The sequence below is a fragment of the Lactuca virosa genome, chromosome 5, assembly GCF_052849685.1.
Source record: "Lactuca virosa cultivar CGN04683 chromosome 5, Lactuca_virosa_CGN04683_v6, whole genome shotgun sequence".
NCBI lineage: Eukaryota > Viridiplantae > Streptophyta > Magnoliopsida > Asterales > Asteraceae > Lactuca > Lactuca virosa.
This window is the reverse complement of record NC_136430.1, coordinates 345,167,348-345,187,869: the sequence shown is the minus strand read 5'-3', so window position 1 is coordinate 345,187,869 and position 20,522 is coordinate 345,167,348. Positions and strand designations below refer to the sequence as shown.

Below are 20,522 nucleotides of genomic sequence, written 5' to 3'. Positions count from 1 at the left end.
ACTACACGTATTTAATATATAAATAGGTATATACATTATGTTAAATAAACAATAAAACCTCAAATGGTTTTGTCGTTGTGCGTGTAATTTTATTTTTTGATAGGTGTCAGCAGGACTACACTTTATGCTTACAAGTTACACCCCTTTTGATCAATACACATGATTATCTGAAGGTCTGAGAATGCTCTTTTCACGCCTATTATAACAACGTATTTAATTTCGGCCTTGGATAAACACAAAAGTGGGCTTCATAAAGAGTAAAAGATTTTGGTTATACTAAAATAATAAATGCCTTTGAAACATTCATGTATTCGCTTCATTGTGGCCCGTTTTGGTTTAAAATGAGTTGTGGTCTTTTTCATGACCCATCATCATCCCTTATTTCTCACTTTCTTCTCCTCCTCAATCGAAATCACCATCAACTCAAATTTATATATTGATTATATACGAAAGTTGATAACATAATCAACATCAACTCCGATCCACCATCCATCATGGATAACACCGTATGTTTTCATACCACAAACACAAATACTGCATCAAATACTGCATCACATTGATTATTCATATGCAACCACATATTGAAGATAAGATCGGTGGGTGTCATATATATTCAACTATTGGTCTGCCAGGTCATTGACACATCATTTTCCCAGCACCTCACAAAACTAGTAGGTGTCATACCACACTTTTATTTTTCTTTTTTTAAATTGAATAAAACGTAACTTAATAAAATGTAATTATATAAAGTTAATACAAGAAAAGTGCTTCACTAATTAAAAAAAGACATGAAATTAAAAACATAAGTAAAAAAAAAAAAAACATAATCGAAACATAGTAGAATAGTATGTGACCCTAATCATTGTTGCTCTCCATGTCATCATAATCCTCGTACGAATCATCTACAAACATGTCTGATTCATCATCTGTATTGTCGAAATCGTCTTCAAAATTGTCGACAACGGGATTCACTTTAGCATTGAAGATGTGTTCCACCAAAACAATGCGAAGGTTGTGGTGTCCAACTCAGTCGTAATATTTCCCATTTGTTCGTCATGTACGTTAGCGGTACCAATATCTACTCCTTCAACATTTGGTAAATTCTCATTTTCATTATAACGGAAAATCTCATTCCCCTCATCTTCTATAATCATATTATGCAATATGATGCATGCGTACACCAAACTACTTATTCTTTTTCGCTCAAACGATCGTGTTGGTATTGAGAGTATCTACCAACGTCTCTTTAGAACATCAAAGGCTTGCTAGATAACCATTGTATTAAATAATTAATAAATATTGAAAAAGAAGCTTACCCGCTCACACTACAAGTCCTCAACGGACTAAATAAGCAATAAAACAAAAACACCAAAAGTGTTTGCAAGAACATCTGTTATTGCAATTTGCAAAAACAACAATTATACAAAGCAATTTTAATTTGAACTATATAAAAAGTTGATGCAAGAAATCCATCTTCTTTTTGCTGCCTCAATCCTTGTAAAATCTACAAAACAGGTAAAAAAAAAAAAAAAGACCAAAATACCATTTTCTTTTCTTTCTAACCCACCATTTGCTCTTATCACTACTATTCCATATTCGAATTTAATGCCTTTTAGTTTTGAACCAAGTATTTCAATTTTTTATGCACTCAGAGTACCAAATATTTTATCAATACCCATTTTTCGTAAAATACCAAAAGTATCCTTCCTTTTTAACCCTGCATTCTTCTGATATAAATAAAATTCGGACAATTCATGTTTTTAAATGGCACCCTATACCAAAAATACCTTTTACTTTTATTGCTTCTCCCAATAATCAATCTTTTATTATTTTTCATTATTATTCATCCAAAACTCAATTAAAACTAATAACCACTTCTTTAGGATCCTCTTTCCTTTCTTGCACCTTTTATTAATCAAACACCATAGCATCTTTCATTTCCTTCCCATTTTCTTTGAGGAACTTTCTAAACGAAACCAGAAATCGTTAAAAATAGAACTTACTTTAGTATCAGAAAGAAACACTAAAATCATGAAATTTTGAAATCATGAAAGAAACACTAAAATCATGAAATTTTGAAGAGATAACTTATCTCGGCTTGTATCATAGACAAACCCTCGGTTTAGACAATTTTACCCCCGATAGTTATGGAGTTTATTATTTGCATGTATAATTAGTTTTCATGTTAGGTAGTAATAATAATCATTGACTTTGAAGCTCAAACACTCTCTAAAGACCATAAAGGATGTATGACCTCCCTACCTAAGTTTAAGCTTAAATAAATGGTTTTTTTTAGACTACATTCGCTAACATTGGTAAGAGTAACCAATAGTCAAGAAGTGAGAAAGATGAATGCATAATACTATTAAAAGATGCTGTCTTTACTAATGCATGTATAATAGTCCCCACTCCCGAACTTGTAACATGTTATTCCACACTCCTATATGATGCATCAACCAAATGCAATATATATGAAATGAGAAATACAAATTATACAAACAAGTCATGTTTGGAGGCAATGATGGGAAAAGAGAAAAAAAAAAACTTTTGTTAACAAATTGGGCATAAGTCATGAAACATTTATACTTATTACATTAGATAACACTAAAATGAATGAGATGTTAGGAGGAGCATAATCATTATCAGCCAAAAAATCAGACTTCTTTGAATCATAGTGGTAACCTGGAACTGATTCTTCCGCTAAAAGAGAGATCTTCATATCTGCACTTGTTCCTTTATAGGACTACATTCGATATTATATCAAATTAAAATATATTGAATAATCGATGCACATAAGAAGCCTGCGAAAACTTCAAATTCCACATATTAAAAATAAAATCAAAATATGCAACTAACAAATCGTTTAAGAAGAGCTTTGTTACTTACCTTCAAGTAAATTTATTATAAATCTAACAGTAACAAAACTGAAGAGGGACCCTGTAGCGATGGGGAAACTGTGAGATTGACCTAATTATTGAAGAAATTAAATCAGTAAACACCTAGATTTAAGAAATAGCGAAGAAGAAATTGGAATGGATTTTGGTGACTTATGACCAGAAGGATAAGCGATGGAGCACAGTAAAATTACACATCTATATGAGTTGAAATAAATGTAAGTAATAGAGATAACAAACTATTGTTGCTTAATTTATTCCAAAATCGAAAACATAAAATAAAGCACCATTAAAATTTAGGTTAGGATGTGAAGAGAGAGCGTGTTCTGAGCGAGAAACAGAAAAGATGAAGTTCAATGACTGTTTCTAAATTCGTTCCTGATTTTAAGGCATTAGATTCATGATTAATTGTGATACGATAGATTGTTTCAAAATTTAGTTCTTGATAAGGAAGAATTATTACATGGGCGGGGAAAATTCAAGGTGTATAAAGTTGTCATGTGACAAGAATAAACTCTAGAAAGGACACGTGACATTTTCAAAGAGTCTTTTATTAGGATTGTACAGATATATAGATTATGGATTATTTTTACAAATTTATTTCTTACGATCTACTACTTTTTATTATGCCTTTCATTATTAATTCATTTCTATGATACCCCTAGTTAACTACAAAATACATTGTTTGCTGCGTTACATAGTACCACTGTCCACCAAAAGTCTTGATCTTCTCGTCGGCGGCGACTCGATTTGTATTTTCTTATTGCAACGCTCTCTCAGGTTCCTCCCCCACTCCCTCATCCGTTATCCTTTTTTTTTTTTGGGTGGAATTGATTTCTGTTTGTTGGAAACAAGGCTTATTCAATCATGATTAAAATTTAACGAGTTTGTTGTTTAGTTACTCACTTACTCTATAAAGTGTTAATCTTGGGTATATGTATTAATGTATATGATGAGGCCTGATCAATTTTTTGGTCGAATGCCTTATGCCCCCAAACTGTTTGTAGAAATGCCACCTTGATTATCAATAGTGCGTTCACGTAGAATCAAGAGTCGAAAAACCACATCGCAACTACAAAATCAATATGTTTAAACAAACGAATTCACAACTACAATTAACAATTACTACAAATACCGTTATAATTTAGGTCATTAGGTGTTGTAATGATGTAAATCTTATGTGTAGGAAGAAGAAAGATGAATGCTTACAAAGCATGTGCTCCAATCGCATGGAGTCCCAACCTCTACATAACTCTAGTGAGGGGCATTCCAGGAACACGAAAACTTCACAGGCGTACCTTAGAAGCATTGCGTCTTGGGAAATGCAACAGAACTGTCATGCGATGGAATACTCCTACTCTCAGAGGAATGCTTCAACAGGTTTTCAAACATCTTCCATTTTCATCAAAATCTCACATCTTCTTACTTTCTAAATTAACAAATCTAGTCCTGAACACAGGTTAAAAGATTGGTTGTAATCGAGACTGAAGAAATGTTCAAATCACGCAAACAAGAGCAAGAAAAACAGTGTGCAATTCGTCCACCTTTGATTGTCACCCATCTTCCAACACCTGCAAGTGCTTGAAACTATGCATGATATGAAAGAGACTCCATTGTTTCTTGAAGATATTATTATCATTCTCCTTTTCTAGTTATTGAAATAGCTCATAATGTACCATTTTCATGATATATTTTTAGTAGAGAATGGTTTCTTACTTTCTTATCCTATGACCTATATACATTATATGCTATTTCACTATTTGTCTTCTTTCTTTACATTAATGCTTACATCTTTGATTCTTTTTCTATATAGCTATATTTCATCAATCCTTCTTGTCTCAAATTTCAATCTCCTTTTCATAATGCTGCGATTTATACTGGTGTCTAGATGCCAAGATTAAAAACCCGAAAAAGTTTAACACTCCTAGAATTGCAAGCATCCAGTAGAAGTTATTCAACTCCCCTTGATCCAAATTGTTCTTGAGCCATTTCCCATGAGTTGCCATGTTAGTCAATGACACCAACAAACTACTCACAAAAAACCCCATAGCTAAAGTAGTTTGAAACAGACCTGTACTCATGGACTTCATCTTCTCAGGTACTTCTCTGATGAAAAACTCAAGTTGACCAACATAAGCAAAAGCTTCACCAGCACCCACCAAGAAAAACTGAGGCACTAACCAAAAAGCATTCGTTTTGATACCATTTTTCATATCAGATTTCCTTCTTATCTCACAAATGGCAGCAGCCACCATTCCTGCTACTGAAAACACAAGGCCAATTCCAATTCTTTGAAGACTTGTGAGACCTTTTGGATAATTTGTGATCCTTCTAGCAAAAGGAACAATTACCCTTTCGTTAAGGGAGGTAAATAGGAGAATGGATATGAAGAGGAAGAAGGAGAATGATCCTGGAGGGATGTTGAATCTTCCATGTTTTCTGTTCATGATGTTTGCTTGTTCTACTGTGAAAGTGTTCATCTGAGAGTAAATTGTCCAGAAGAGGATCCCTGTTGACCAGATTGGGATTAGGTTTATAACCATTTTGACTTCTTCAACTTCAGTTACACTTGAAACTATCCATAAATCTTCATTTGCTTCATTTGTTGCCATTATTGCAGCCTTGTCAAGGTACCTATATATAATATACCACCATATAATTTATAAATTCATAGATGATTGTAAATTCTTCTTCCATATAAAATTTTATTTACCTGAGTTTGTCAGTATGTGGAACTTTTGAGGAATCATAGCCATTCAATAAACTAGGATGATTAGGGTAAGACAATCTCCTATTCTTCCAAGCTAAAAACACAACTCTCCATATAACACTCAAAGGGCTCCCTTTTGGTTTTTTATACCGATAAAACCGGGTCCCACACAACAGCAAAAAGACAGCTATACCCATAGTCCCAGCAGACACCCCATACCCCCACCCCCAACCTTTTTTATCTTGTAAATAAACCATTACAGTCACTGCAAAAAGAGATCCAACACTGATACAGAAATAAAACCTGTTGAAAAAGTAAAACCATTTTCTTTTCATCTTTGGGTGTTGACTTGTCAAATTGGTCAGACCCAAACCCTGAGACATTTGACTTTATCCCACCACCACCCAGTGCCACCGTGTAAAGTGCTATGTAGAGCATCACCAGTTGACTTCCGGTGGCTTCTATGCATTTCCACCCGCCTGAGTTCTCACATGATGGCGGCTTCAGGCGGTGGATGGTGGTTGCTAGTGTCAGTAACACCATACCCTGGTTCAAAATTCAAAATTCAAAATTCAATTCAACATAGGGGATGTTTCTTAAAATATTTAGTTAATGATGTTCATGGAATGTAAGGGTAAAATGGTGATTTGGAAACTTACGAGAGCACAAATAGATGAAAAGATAAGGATGGCTAAGAAACGGCCGATTTTAGCATCTGCTATGAATCCTCCAAAAAGGGCAAGCAGATTGAGAGTGCCCATGAAGTTTGAGACAATATTTGCAGATTTTGATGAAGAAAGATGCAAAGATCCATGGAGATATGTTACTAAATTCATTGCTATTCCTATCACACAGATTCTCTCTGAGAGTTCAGTGCCTAAAATCAGTCCAGCTGCAACCCATCCACCTGTTTTGGACATGTCAGCAGGATTCCCTTTGAAATCTACACATTCATCTTCTTCATTCTCATTCTCATTCTCATTCGTAGAAGTAGAACAAACCTGTTAAAATGGTAAATTTAAACATGAATTAGTAGTAGTATCAACTATCAAGTATGAATATAATATAATAAGATGATGTTGGTTAAGTGAAGACTTACCATTTTTGGAATGTGTGTGTGAAATTGAGAGGAAGATATGAAATTATGAGGTGATGTTTTTCACACTTTCACTCTAATTTATAGAAATTAAGACCATCTTTTTCAACAGGTATCTTTAATTGAATTATTGACATAATGTGTGCTTTCATCTATTAATATCATGTGAGGGGTATTTTTGTCTTTTAAGCGTCTAGATGGGAATGAATGAGATTGTGTGGTTAGAGAAGTTGGAAGTAGGTTGTTATATTGCACATTTGGGTATTGATATCATGTGAAGGGTATTTGTGTCTTTTTAGCTTGTATGTGAGAATGCATGAGATTGTCATTGGAATTTACACAAAATATTATTTTACAGATTAGTGTAATAGCACGAGGTGTTGATAAATGACATATTTACCCTTGGTCGATAGAAATTAAATTAAAAGATAGTTTTGTAATAGATAATTAGGGTTTAAGGTTGTTTCTCGTTTACAAACTAACTTTTTTTTTCAAACAATACAAACCGACTTCTATTATAGTAATGTGAAGTAATAGTATTTTGTAATATATGATTACAACTAGTTTTAGTAAAAATGAAATGTAGATAATGATGTATGTATATTCAAACTTATTTTTGAAAAGGTAGATATTGCAACTTGTAAGTGATACGTGTTAAAATTGTTATATTTCATTATTGGTTTAACCTTCTCATATAAATCATAAGACAAATAGAACAAATGCGGCATATGCGTATTAAGATCAAAATATGAGAAGGCATGTTGAAGTATATGTAATGTAAGTGCATAATGCACTGTCATCTTAAATAACTAATGTATTTTTTGTTTTATTGTTTTGGTTTAGTTTAAATACAAAATGCAAACACTCCACTTTGAGCAAGTTTGTAACCCAAGTTTATTTTATGACAATTAATACATATATCTTAATTTAGTTTGTAAGATTTTTCTTTTATTTATATTTCATTATATCAAATGTCACCTAGCAACTATCGGATGTTTCGATGTGTTTTCTTAATGTGAAATAAGAATATGATGCCCACGGGGAACAAATTGATAAAAGATAATTATGTCATCTTACATTTATTTTTATAAAAAATGTTTTGTCACAACAATTTCGTACATTCTTCATTCTCATTATATTAAAATTCATTTTCTTTGAAAGATATCCTATCTCGGATTTTCTTAACAGTTCATGTTACATGGTTCCACTTTCCACTTTCATCCCAAACTCAATTCCTTATTCAATTTAAGGTTCGTCTTTGAAACTTTAAGATGAAAAAAATGTTCTTATAAATTAGGAGATAAAGAAGCAAATGGGTGCTAGATTTATAAGGAAAAGAGGAAAAGTTATATATATATATATATATATATATATATATATATATATATATATATATATATATGTGTGTGTGTGTGTGTAACGAGCTATCATTTTTGTTCACATTTATTCATTTTTTATACCTTATCTATCATTGAGCTTGTTTTTATGTTCACAAAATACCATTATGACCGGCTATTGTAGGTTTAGCCGGTCAAGATGAATTTTCCACCCAATACAAAAATTTTCTAGAGAATATATGAATATTCCGACGAAACTATGAACACTATGAATAACTTAAACATATTTTTCATGTCTGCTAAAATTTGAACTTCATTCCAACATTAGATCGAGCTGAAAAAGATAGCATGGCTACATGAAAAACATGCAAGAAATCGGTAGGGTTCTAAGATCAAATATGGAAAATTAAACATTAGCATGAACAGTTTAGGTTGCGTTTAGTTACGGAAAAACAGTTTTCATTTTTTGTTTTTCGTTTTCCCTTTTCAGTTTTCGTTTTTCGTTTTCAGTTTTCAGTTTTCATTGGAAAATTTAGAAAACGCGTTTAGTTAAAACTTATTCATTTTTCATTTTCAGTTTTAGAAAATTAGAAAATACGTTTAGATGTGTATATTTCTATCGGCTTTCATTTTTAAAAAACGGTAGCGGTGATAAGGTGGGGGTGGGGGCGGGGGCAGTGGTGGTGTCGATGATGGCGACGGTGGTGGTGGCGGCGGCGGTGGTGATGGGGTAGTGGTGGTGGTGATGGTAATGGTAGGTCGGTGATTGTGGTAGTGGTGTTGGGTGGGTGTGTATGTGTGGATGTGTGTGTGTTTATGGGGGTGGGGGTGGGTGTGGGTGTGCGTGTGTGTGGGGGGGGGTGTAGGTATGAGTGGTGGTGGTGATGGTAATGGTAGGCGGTGATTGTGGTAGTGGTGTTGGGTGGGTGTGTGTGTGTGTGTGTGTGGATGTGTGTGTTTATGGGGGTGGGGGTGGGTGTGGGTGTGTTTTTGTGTGTGTGTGTGTGTGTGTGTTTGTGGGGGTGTAGGTATGAGTGGGGGTTGGGGTGGGTGTGTGTATGTATGTTTGTGTGTGTGTGTGTTTGTGGTTGTGTGTGTGTGTGTTTGTGGTTGTGTGTGTGTGTGTTTGTAGGGGTGGGGGTGGGTGTGTTTGTGTGTGTGTGGGGGGGGGGGGCTTGGGAGTGGGTATGTGTGGGTGTAGTGGGTTGTTGTAATGCCCGTGTTTCTAGGCTAGGCATTATATTGACATGATAGTCTAGGTTAACCTTTGTGACTCATTTTGAAGAAATGAAAAGGAATTATGTGAATATTATGTGTTTTATGCTTAATTATTAGGGTTTAATTAATTAAGAATAAAAATGAGCGTCAAAAATTAAATTTTAGATAAAGTCGATATCTATTAAGAAACTTGTAGTGGGCGTGACAAGGATTACAGATATATAAAGAATGCCGAAATCCGAGTTATAACGAAGAAGTTATGACTTGTCGAAGTTTCGCGATAAACCGGCACGGTGCCGAATGTCGTAAAAAGTGAGTTTTTGATAAACTACTTTTTAGCCTTAGTAATCTAAACGAAACTCGTAGTGTTCGTTAAACCGAGAGTAGGTATAAAAAGAACGCCCAAATCTGACTTCGTATGAGGAAGTTATGATTTTTCGAAGTTTCAGCTTAGCAGTAGACAGCTAAAAACTCGAATTTTAGATCGAGTGATTTTTAGCCGACACGACCTAAACGAGAATCGAAGGTCTCGTAAATAGTAGTACAACGGTAAAAAGTCTGACGAAAACGAACTTCGGATGAAGAAGTTATGAATTTTTAACGGAATTCCTGTCCCGGTCTGTTAAAAATAATAATATAAAAATTAAAGTCAAAATTAGCCGACGAAGTCTAAACGAAAGTTGTAGAGCGTAGTTTTACCTACGCATGCATATAAAGAACGTCAAAAACGGAGCTCGTATGCGAAAGTTATGGATTTTAGAAGTTTTGGAGTGAAAATCGAGAAAAATCCCCAAAACCGAGGAATTTCGCACACGTGGACTTCGGCCACGTGTCCTCGCTTCGCATCCGACGTGTGTCCGGAACCTGCTGAGTCACCGAAGCCACCTGGCGAGGCGTGTCATGTTCTTCTCGAGTCCGAGGTTCGGTCCAATAGGAGGCTGCCCCGTGTCCGATCTCGGTGTGTCATCAGCAACGTGTCCGAACCGAAGAGCAGTCCGAAGCGGTCCAATCAGAAGCCTCCAGCGAGGCCCTCGCACGCACAGCCCATGTGCGAGCACCTGCGGACCCTCGCCTGCGGACCCCACCCTTCTAAGCCGACCTTCGGACCCTATAAATAGAAGGGGTATGCGAGCCTTCTCGGGTAGTTTTGCCACTTTTAACCCCTTTTTCCATATTTTCTTCATCTTAACATTCCCCAAAGCCCCGGTATCGATTATAACCCCCGGAATACACCACGAAGTGCCCGAGAAGCCCGAAAAATTTATCTTTTCGGTTTCGAAGCCCGACCCTCGCAGAGCCCGGTTTCTCAATAAAACTCCCGGTTTTATTAGAAATGATCGTTTTAGGAAACGAATTGCTGCCCGATTTTCATTAAATCAGGTGGGTGTGTAGTTACTTTCACCTTACACATAGATATGAAGTATTTTACATAAAATACGTGCTGTGTGAATATATGTTGTTTGTTTATTTGAGATGGGTGTTGAAGGAATGATTTATACAGGTTTTTAAATAATTTAAACTGTATATGTATTTTTATCTACGAAAAATGTTGGGTAAAACATGGGTAAATGAAATAGTGGGTGTGATGAAAAGTGTGTTGGATAGATGAGATGATCAGTGATAGAGATCATGAGTTGAGAGTGAGTGGTGAAATGAGATCATGAGTTGATAGTGAGGGGTGAAATATGAGAAAAGCCCTTACCCAAACGTTGGCGTGAGTGGTGCAATATGAGAAAAGCCCTTACCCAAACGTGGGCCCCCGTCATTCAGCAGAGTATGGATGACAACCATGGACTATTCTAGACAGTCTGTGGAACACTAGCAGGCCCGCAACCTGTAGGTGTAATGAACTATATGTTCATTTGCTGTACTCTAAAAACCCATTGGCATTTATTGCAGGGGGAATACCTGTAAATAATACTGTCGATAAATGAGAGTTATGGACTTAGCACATGTTGAATAAACCTTGGCAGCTATGGACTTAGTGTCCGTTGTATAAACCTCGGTGACAAGGTGACTTTGTGTCTATTCCGTAGGATGAATCCTTAGGAAGGAGTGATAGTTGATTCTTAGGGTAAACCCTTAAGAAATAAATAAGATAATGGGGTTGGGGTAATTCGGTTGATTGATTGATGTTTAAGCATATTAAATTATGTATTGTGGGTTGAAAACCCTATATGCTCACCAGGCTTCCAAGCCTGACCCACTCAGCTGTTTATATTACAGGTAGAGGACCCCGAGCATTGTCGGATGATGATAATGAGTGATTTTTGGATTATAGGCCAATAGTTATAAATAACTGTTGTAAGGCTTATAATGTCTTGTTTATGCTTTTGATCTGTATCGGAACATGACATCCCGAGGTTTTGATATAAAAGGAAATTATATATTTCTTAAAGAAAGGTTTTGACAAACTTTTATCATGTTTTGTTTTGATGACCAATTCCGCAACATCTTTTAAAAAGATTTCTCTGATTTTATTTTAAAAAACATAAATTAAATCGGTCTTTTCTGACCGAGAAATTAGGGGATGTCACAGTTGGGGGTATTAAGGTGGGGGTAGGTAGAGGTGTGAGTGAGTGTGTGTTTATATTTTAGAAAAATTTTGGAATTAGAAAAACGTGGAAAACAATAATTATTGGTTTTCCAAAAATTTCAAACTTCTTTGTAAATTTAGAAAACGGAAAATTTTTATTTTCCGTGGAAAATTTAGAAAAATAGACGAACTAAACGCGTTTTCAAAATTCTCATTTTTCTTGGAAAATTTTTCCGGAAAACGGATCATTTTTCCGCAACTAAACGCACCCTTAGACACCCTAAAATCGAATATGGAAATCCACAGGTTCTTGGTTTGTTCTTGTTCTTTGAATGGTCTTAGAAACCCTAGAAAATCGAAAATCGAACCCTTAATTTTGAACTATTCAAGAAACCCTAGGTTCATGTTCATGGAATGCAATCTGGAATTAAAAACCTATATTCGTGTTCTTATTTTTGGAACGATTTCAAAAACCCTAGAAATCAAAAATCAAAGCTGATGCACAACATGATCTCAAAGTTGCACTAGAAATCGAAAATCGAAGCTGATGAACAACCTGAACTCGAAGAGCCAATAACTCACATGAGAAAGTGACATGAGTGTCGTCGGAGATGCCAAAGTCGCATGATACTTTTACAACAAGCCATAATGCTATTTTGTAAACATCAAAAACAAGTTCAGTACTTGTAAAGAATGTACAAAAAAAGCGACTAACAAAAATGATAGTTCATTACCTTCACGAGTAACTTTCCCAAAATACTCTTTGAGAAATAGGAAGATGTTAGATATATATTTGTGAAGCAATATGTGATAAATAAATAAAAATAAAATTAATATTTTAAAAGATAAATATTTGTTTGAAATACATGGTTTCAATGACTCTTTTTATAAGACATTTCAAAAGTTGATAAACCGGGAAACCTAATCATGTAAACGGTCAACATCAACCCTTTTTATGGCCCACATAAAATATCAATCGCGGAACACTAACAATATTTTAAGTGTGTGAAGGTTTGAATATTAGACATCTTGTGTGGATATATAAATATACTAGGTTAAAACTCGTGGAACCCACGGGTGTTAATTTTAAATAGAATTAAAAAGTTGATTATGTAATAAAATAATATATCATTAATTTAGAAAAACTTATGAATTGTAATATTGTATTTTTTTAATAACTTTGTAATTTGTAAGTATTCATAATTCAAGTCACTATCGAAGAAATAAAATACAGTATTGATAATTCGAAGTCGACTAATCAAATATTTGCAAAAGATTTATTGATTTACAAAGATAAAAGTTTTAGCATAGATAATAAATAGTTGTGCAAGCTGTTTATATGATTATGAGTTCTATTATAACATTACTGTACTTTTTTATTAATTACATACATCTTCTAGCAACTTTTTTAATAGCCATACATTTGATTGATTTTTTTTAAATACATCAATTTTAATCGGATCTTATCTCCTCTATAATCTTGTATTCTTTAACTTTTCTATTTCTTATAGAAAACACATACAGGAAACTGGATACAAAAACATATTTTCATTTCTTCTCACCATAAAAACAACTTTCATGAAACAAACAAAATGTTTAAATGAACAAATAGAACATGAAATAAAGAAAATGTGAATTCCAGATGAACAAATACAGTCAAACACATTCAAAGACAACATTAAGTCAACAATTGAAATAAAAATAAAAATAAAAATGCTCTCAATTTACACAAGAACGGGTCACACTGAAATCTGAATAGGTGTTGTATGTATGCAAAGACACTTTTCCATGGCTTGAGCACGCCACCAACAACTATACTGTAACAATAATGAGTAAAATCAAAATAACAAGGATTTGAATCGATAAAAAAAATTCCAGCAAGTTCTTTTTTATTAACAAAATACCGAAAATACCCCTTAGATCTTTTGGTATAATAAAGGTTGCAAATTCCCTGAATCCAATTACAATTGATTCGATAACCACATAGGCATTGAAACTTCATTTGCTATCACAGAAAAAAGCACATTCTTGTAATAATCCAGAAAAATGACCAAAGTACCCTCAGAACTTATTATTGCACCAGACGGTCAAGACTCAAAAGACTTCAAATCAAATCCGAAGCCCCACATGTATAGCATAAAATCGAATATCCAGACTAACCAGAGAACTGTCGCATATGCCAAAATTCAAAAAAGACTGAAATGCCCTTTTTCCAAATTATTACACCAAAACTTCAAATTCCTTTCTAAACCCAGAACCATAAAATCAACTTTAACACTATCGAAATTATATCCACCAAAAAAAGACCAAATCGCCCTTTATTTGAAATTTAGAAATTAATGATCTTCCTTTTGAATTTAATAACACATTTATACCGGTCCTTCGAAATAATGCAAGAAACATAATTCATAGGATTCTTCAATCTAATATACCTCATCGGATTATTGAATCAATAGCACCAGAGTGTCAAAAAACCACTTATCCTCCTTCTGATAACCTTAGAACCACATAAACACCCCTTTAACAAAATTCGAATTTTGTAGTGTCATTAACATCACCCTGGTTCAAATTCAATTCAACATGTTAGACTTTGTTTCTTTTGTACTTAATGACCTTAATGGAATGTAAAGGTAAAATGGTCATTTAGTTTCAGTCAGCCACATTTACCATAGATGACTTAACAGACAGAAAGAAGAAGCAACCCCTATGTATGCTTATTATTTACAGAATTAATAAATGAAATCAATATAAATTTGTGTGATTAGGTGTAGAAAGAAAGTTACCAAAGCACAAATAGCTGAAAAGATAAGGATGGCTAAGAAACGGCCAAATTTAGCATCTGCTATGAATATGTTGGAAAAAAGCAAGCAGATTGAGAGAACTCGTGAAGTTTGTGACAATATTTGAAGATTTTGATGAACAAAGATGCAAATTTCCATAGAGGTATGTTACCAAATGGCTCATCAAGTCGTTAATGGAATATGATATATATTATATTATAAATTTGTAAGAAAATTGCAACTTTATATGTCTATATCACAAATGCCCAAATACCCTTTGATAATGACAAATAATGAAATCCTTTGGACCCAAATTAATATTATCAAAAAAAGTTAATGATGAAAACTGATACATTAGTAAAAAGTTGAAAACAAACCGGTGTAAACAAACCATTGTAAAAGAGAATATTAAACCGCTATACTTTTTTTGACTGTTTACAATAATTTATTTTTCTATAATTATTATTATTATTATAATTGTTGAATGGCTAAATCAATAAAATGGTAAAAGTAAGTTGTCATTTTCTATATTTTTTTTGCCCTGGGATCAAAATAAATCTGGTAACCAAGTAAAAACTGTTTATTTAATAGTAAAAAAGGTAAGATGGTTTAATCACTTCATAAATTTGAATTGTTTAATCTGTAAAATGGTAAAAATTGGTACCTGGGTTGGAGTTCTCTCAATGTTAAGCTGAGATAGAGCCTGCAATCAACAACTTATTTATTAGTTATTCAAAAGAAAGCAGTTGTAATTGACTTAGACATTTCATCAAACAGTTAACCTACAAACTTAAAAACTAAAAGTTTCATCAAGCAAATTTAATATATTCATCACCTGTATTGTAAATTGGAAGAAGATGAATAATAAATATACTAACCTCAATTTTTGAAACTGAAAATGGTTTCCAGAGTTCATGGATAATAGTTTTCATTACCATGTAATCTCTTCTTGGCATCCTTCCGGGCTCTACTCAACAAAAAGCTTTAATCACAACATAATACCAAAAGAGCAGCATAAAAAGTAATTAAACTGCATTTTTGTAGAAACTATAAAGAGAAAGGAAGAAATAGAGATTAAAGGTGCAAAAGTACAGGTACTTACTTCCCATTAAATTTGAACTTCTCTTCTTCTCTTGTTGTAAATCTTTTAGATTTATCACCAACAAGAGCATCTCAACAAAAGCAAATGCCTTCGCACCTGCAACATAAAAACCACCCTGTTATTTGTAAAAGCACAGGATGATTCAAATACACCTAGAATACACAATTATCTACAAACACTCATACTTACCCTAAAATGAATTTCACAAAAAGATTGTTATTTCATTAAAAAAAAGATGGAAGACCAAAATAGAGATTAAAGCAAACGAACCTGGACAAAAATGATGATGGACCTCATAAATGATTTCTTTCATATTATCCTAAAAATTAAAGAAATAATCAAGGAGTCTTAACATTAAGGTGATTTGATGTTCTTTAGAAGATGGAAACGGAGGTGGAGGAGAAGAAATTCAAACTCTAGACTGATATTTAGAGAAACCAGGCTTACCAGCTGTGACGAAGACGACAACCATTCGAGGAATGTGAAGCGAAAGTAATCGGCAGGGCAGAAGTTCCTTCCAGAAAGTCAATCGCGACTCCAAAGGCTAATTACCTGGATGTAGCGTTTCGAACGCCGTTTCTTGCAACGAACCATTGTTGGAGAGAGAAGATGTAATGCCCGTAGATCCAGGCTAGTCAATTTAGAGATAATAGGAGTCGAAGATGACTTTTTGACAAAAGATTATTTAGAATAAATAATATTAACCAAGTAGAATACGTCTCAAGGGTTCCATACATATAAAGAACGTTGAAATCCGAGTTATAACGAAGAAGTTATAGTCTGTCGAAGTTTTATGGCAAAACCGGCACGACACCGGGAGACGTAAATAGTGAATTTACGATGAAGGACTTTTTAGCCTTAGAAATCTAAACAAAAGTTGTAGTATATGTTAAACCGAGAACATACAATAAAAGAACGCCCAAATTTGACTTCGTATGAGGAAGTTATGAATTTTCTAAGATTTGGCTTAGCAGTGCACAACCCGAAACTCGAATTTTAGATCGAGCGGTTTTTGGCCTACGCGACCTAAATGAGAATTGAAGATCTCATTAATAGGAACTCAACGGTAAAAAGACAAACGAAAACAGAGTCCGTATGTAGAAGTTATGAATTTTACACGGACATTTAACAGTATAATCTCCTCGTACTGTTAAATTTAAGATCGGTCGAGAATTAGCCGACAGAGTCAAAATGAAAGTTGTAGATCTTATTTTTACCTAAGATTGGATATAAAGAACGTCAAAAACGGAGGTCGTATGTAAAAGTTACAGATTTTAGAAGTCGGAAGTGTGTTGTGCGAAAATGGGTGATGTGGCACAATCTTGGCCATTGCTTTCTCCCCAAGTCTTGCCACTAGATGGTGACATGTGGCACCAAGTTCAGCCATTTTCACCCTATAAATAGAACCTCTCCCACCCTCATTTTCTTCACACCTTTCCCATTCTTTCTTCTCTTTACTCTCTCTCTAGCCCCGAAACCCCTCGAAAAGCCTAGGGAACCTCCCTAGCACGAGGCGGAAGCCCCGGAGTGCTCGACGGCTCCGAGAAGAAGAGATTTTTGGCTCGGGGACGCTGCTCCAAGCAAATCCCGGTTTTCTATAAAACCCGCTGTAAGTGAGCTACGCCTACGCTATTTTTAATATAGCTTTTATTTAATTATAGTAATGTTATTAGGAACTTATAATAAGTACTTGAGCTATTATTATGGGTTATATAAGTATTGTTTAACGCTTATATAATAGTAATAATAGCTAGACTATTAATTAGTCTCGGCGAATAATAGACTAAACTCTAGTGGTAATAATACTAGGTTTCGTCGAAGGAAATTATTTTTTTAAGAAGCGAAGCGCTGTCTGAGTTTGGAATCACCACCTTTTCAAGTGAGTGCATAGTTACTTTCATCTTACACATAGATATGAAGTATTTTATATAAATTACGTGCTATGTGTGCATATTATCTGTATACTTGCTATCTATGCTGGATGAACGATTTTATACAAGTTTTATATGATTTAAATTGTATATGTATTTATATCTAAATAATATGTTGGGTAAAACATGGGTAGATGAAATATGAGTTGGATGATGAGTTGAGAGGTGATATAGACCATGAGGTAAGGGTGAGAGGTGGATGATGTGAGAAGCCTTGTTCCCAAATGATGGCCCCGTCATCTAACAGAGTATGGATGACAACCACGGACTATTCTAGACAGTCCAGTGGAACACTAGCAGGCTCGCAACCTGTAGGTGTTGTGAACGATGTGTTCACCCGGTGTACTCTAAACCCTGGCAATCATGCAGACTTGGTGCCTAAACCTTGGCGATCAAGCAAACTTGGTGCCAAAACCCTGGCGACTATGCAAACTTAGTGTCTGTCGTATAAACGCTGGCAACTATGCAGACTGTTGGATTAGTGTCTAAGCCCGTAACTATATTTGGTATGTACTTGACCCGGTTATGCATGGTCCTTTTGGGTTGCCTTCACCAAAGCAACTTGACAAGGTAATTTAAGGAAAGAGAGAGGATATTATGGTTTATTAATATATTATAAGAATAATATATTAAAGGAGAAATCATATTTATTTAATTAGTATTAGTCATAAATTAATTAGGAATTAATTTGGTGACTAAAAGAGATTAATTAAATAAAGGGGCTTAAACTGTCAAGTGTGTGATAGTTGAGTTTTGGGCTGGGAAACCTAATGGACTAAGGAGTAACAAAATTATGATGAAGGATCATCATATTTTTGTCCAAGGCCCTATTCCAGAAGGTTCCTTGGGCTGCTTGGTCATTAAGTTGTCCATTAGGGTTTAGACTGAAACCCTAACAACCTACAGTATAAATAAGACCCCTAGCCTTCAATTTTCGGCCACTTGCTTCCCAAGAGAAACCCTAGGCCGAAATTAAGCATCCTCCCTCTCTCTCATAATTGCTTTCTTGCTTGTGGTGTTTGTAAGCCATTAGAGGAGTTACAATTGTGACTCTATGCTCCAAGAAAGAAGATTCAAGCTTCCATTGAAGAGGTAAACATCTAGATATGATGTTATATGTTAATTTCGAAATTATGTATGCTAGATTAGGGTTTGTAAGTCTTGGATTCATTGCATGTACAATAGAGAAACCTAGATCCAAGCATTAGGGTTTGTATGAGCACATAGGATTGTTCTTATGCATATAAACTATCAGTGGTATCAAAGCATTGATTGGTTTCTGTTGTATGTGATGCTATGATCGATTATCTGCTGAAAAACGTTTTTTGGCCCTCTGTTCGAACTGACTCGGCGAGTCAACCCAACTCGGCGAGTCTAGTGAGTGACTCGGCGAGTCGGAGCGTCAGACAGAGGGATTTTCGGATTTTCTTGCTGTTTTGCTAAAGGATAATTGCCTTATATGTTTTTAACTGATAAGATTCGATTTTTATTGTTATTGAAAGATTATCCTTGCCAAAACACAAGATAATTACCAATTGATTAGATAATAAATTCCTTATATGATTAAAATTGATTATTTGAATTAATTGGGTAACTTATCTTGCAAGAAATTGAATTAGGTCAAATATAGATAATCATTAAATTAATTGTTTGATTTATATTATTTGTTATTTGATCCCTTGTGTTTTGAAAGGTTCAAAACTTGCCCTCAAGTTTTGAAATTTAAATTCTTTGATTAAAAGTTTAATTATTGAAAAGTTTTAAATTTCAACCCTTAGATTTTTTCAAGTTTAAAAATCAACCTTATACTTTATTTATTATAAGATTAATATATATGTATAAGAATAAGCCAGTCTTATCGCTAGTAGGCCTCATTCACGAAGTCGGTCTATAAGGTGGGTATAAGGTTGTTGCCTATAAAACGACGCTTAATGGGTGTACACTCACACCCACCGCTTGCTTGACTGGTGGAGGGTCGTTAGCCGAACGGATAGGATAGGGCACTTAATTCCTCATTATAAGTATAATGGAAATAATAAAGTAACTAAAATGTTTTATAAATTCTCAATCTTAGTTACTTTAGGGTAAAATGTGAAAAATGATGTTATTCCATGGAATTACACTTTGTACTCTTGTCAAACGTTAGTGGAGCGTGCGTGGCTAACCGGCACACTAATTTGGGATTGACATTGGTGGCAAAGGGTGGCTCGATGTTTATCATAGATCAATGGAGCGTGTGTGGCTAACCGGCACATTGATTAGGTGATAGAGACATTGAGTGCACCATGTTGATTCGCATGGTTATTCACAACTTGTTTGCGATCCTCGGCATCCCAGTCGCAAATTTGAAGTGCATATCGAGATTTAAACATGCCATTGAAATGTTCAATGAATCTCAAAAGAAATCTAGGAATTTTCAAATACATTTAAAACTTAATCTCTTTTCGTTTTTCATGGTGAAAATTAGTGAATCGTCATTCACTTACCTTCAAATTATTTACTTTTAGATTACGGCATCCCTTTTCTAAGTTGTAAATAATGTTGTTGGATCCTAGCCCTAATTTCTCATTTGGGCGTTTAATTGGGGATTCATTTCTAATCAAACTTTGTTCCTTTCTATTTCAGATGTCTAACGCAAACGCAAACAACAACGCTTCTGGGTCATTCTCGTTGATGAACCTATGTCAAAAGGTGACATTTGATGGGTCGAATTTCAACGAGTGGATGAGATACATTCACATGATAACTCGCTACGAGGAAAAAGAATATGTCCTCGATGAGAAACTAGAAAAGATCAACCCAGAAGTTGCGACTCCTGAAGAAATGGCCGCCTTTGAGGCCCACGAGCGTGATACTATGAAAGTTCATTGCATCATGCTGGCCACCATGAACCTCGAACTCCAAAAGTCCTATGAGGA

General features: G+C 34.6%; 1 protein-coding gene and 1 pseudogene across 1 annotated transcript; one reads left to right on the top strand and one right to left on the bottom strand.

The window, feature by feature from the left end:
• Nucleotides 1-3,507: 3,507 nt before the first annotated feature.
• LOC145110901 (uncharacterized) lies at nt 3,508-4,609 on the top strand. The gene is made up of 3 exons (XM_079047215.1): nt 3,508-3,674; nt 4,081-4,274; nt 4,354-4,609. The coding sequence occupies exons 2-3, from the start codon at nt 4,092-4,094 to the stop codon at nt 4,477-4,479; spliced, it is 309 nt and encodes a 102-aa protein (XP_078903341.1). The 5' UTR covers nt 3,508-3,674; nt 4,081-4,091; the 3' UTR covers nt 4,480-4,609.
• A 22-nt stretch (nt 4,610-4,631) lies between these two features.
• LOC145113355 (protein NRT1/ PTR FAMILY 6.4-like) lies at nt 4,632-16,267 on the bottom strand (annotated as a pseudogene).
• Between the last annotated feature and the right edge of the window lie 4,255 nt (nt 16,268-20,522).

What these genes read in the sequence shown, in the direction of transcription:
- LOC145110901 (XM_079047215.1), top strand. Translation starts at nt 4,092, where the DNA reads ATGAATGCTTACAAAGCATGTGCTCCAATCGCATGGAGTCCCAACCTC. An exon ending in TCAGAGGAATGCTTCAACAG is followed by an intron (nt 4,275 to 4,353) that starts GTTTTCAAACAT and finishes TCCTGAACACAG; the next exon opens with GTTAAAAGATTGGTTGTAAT.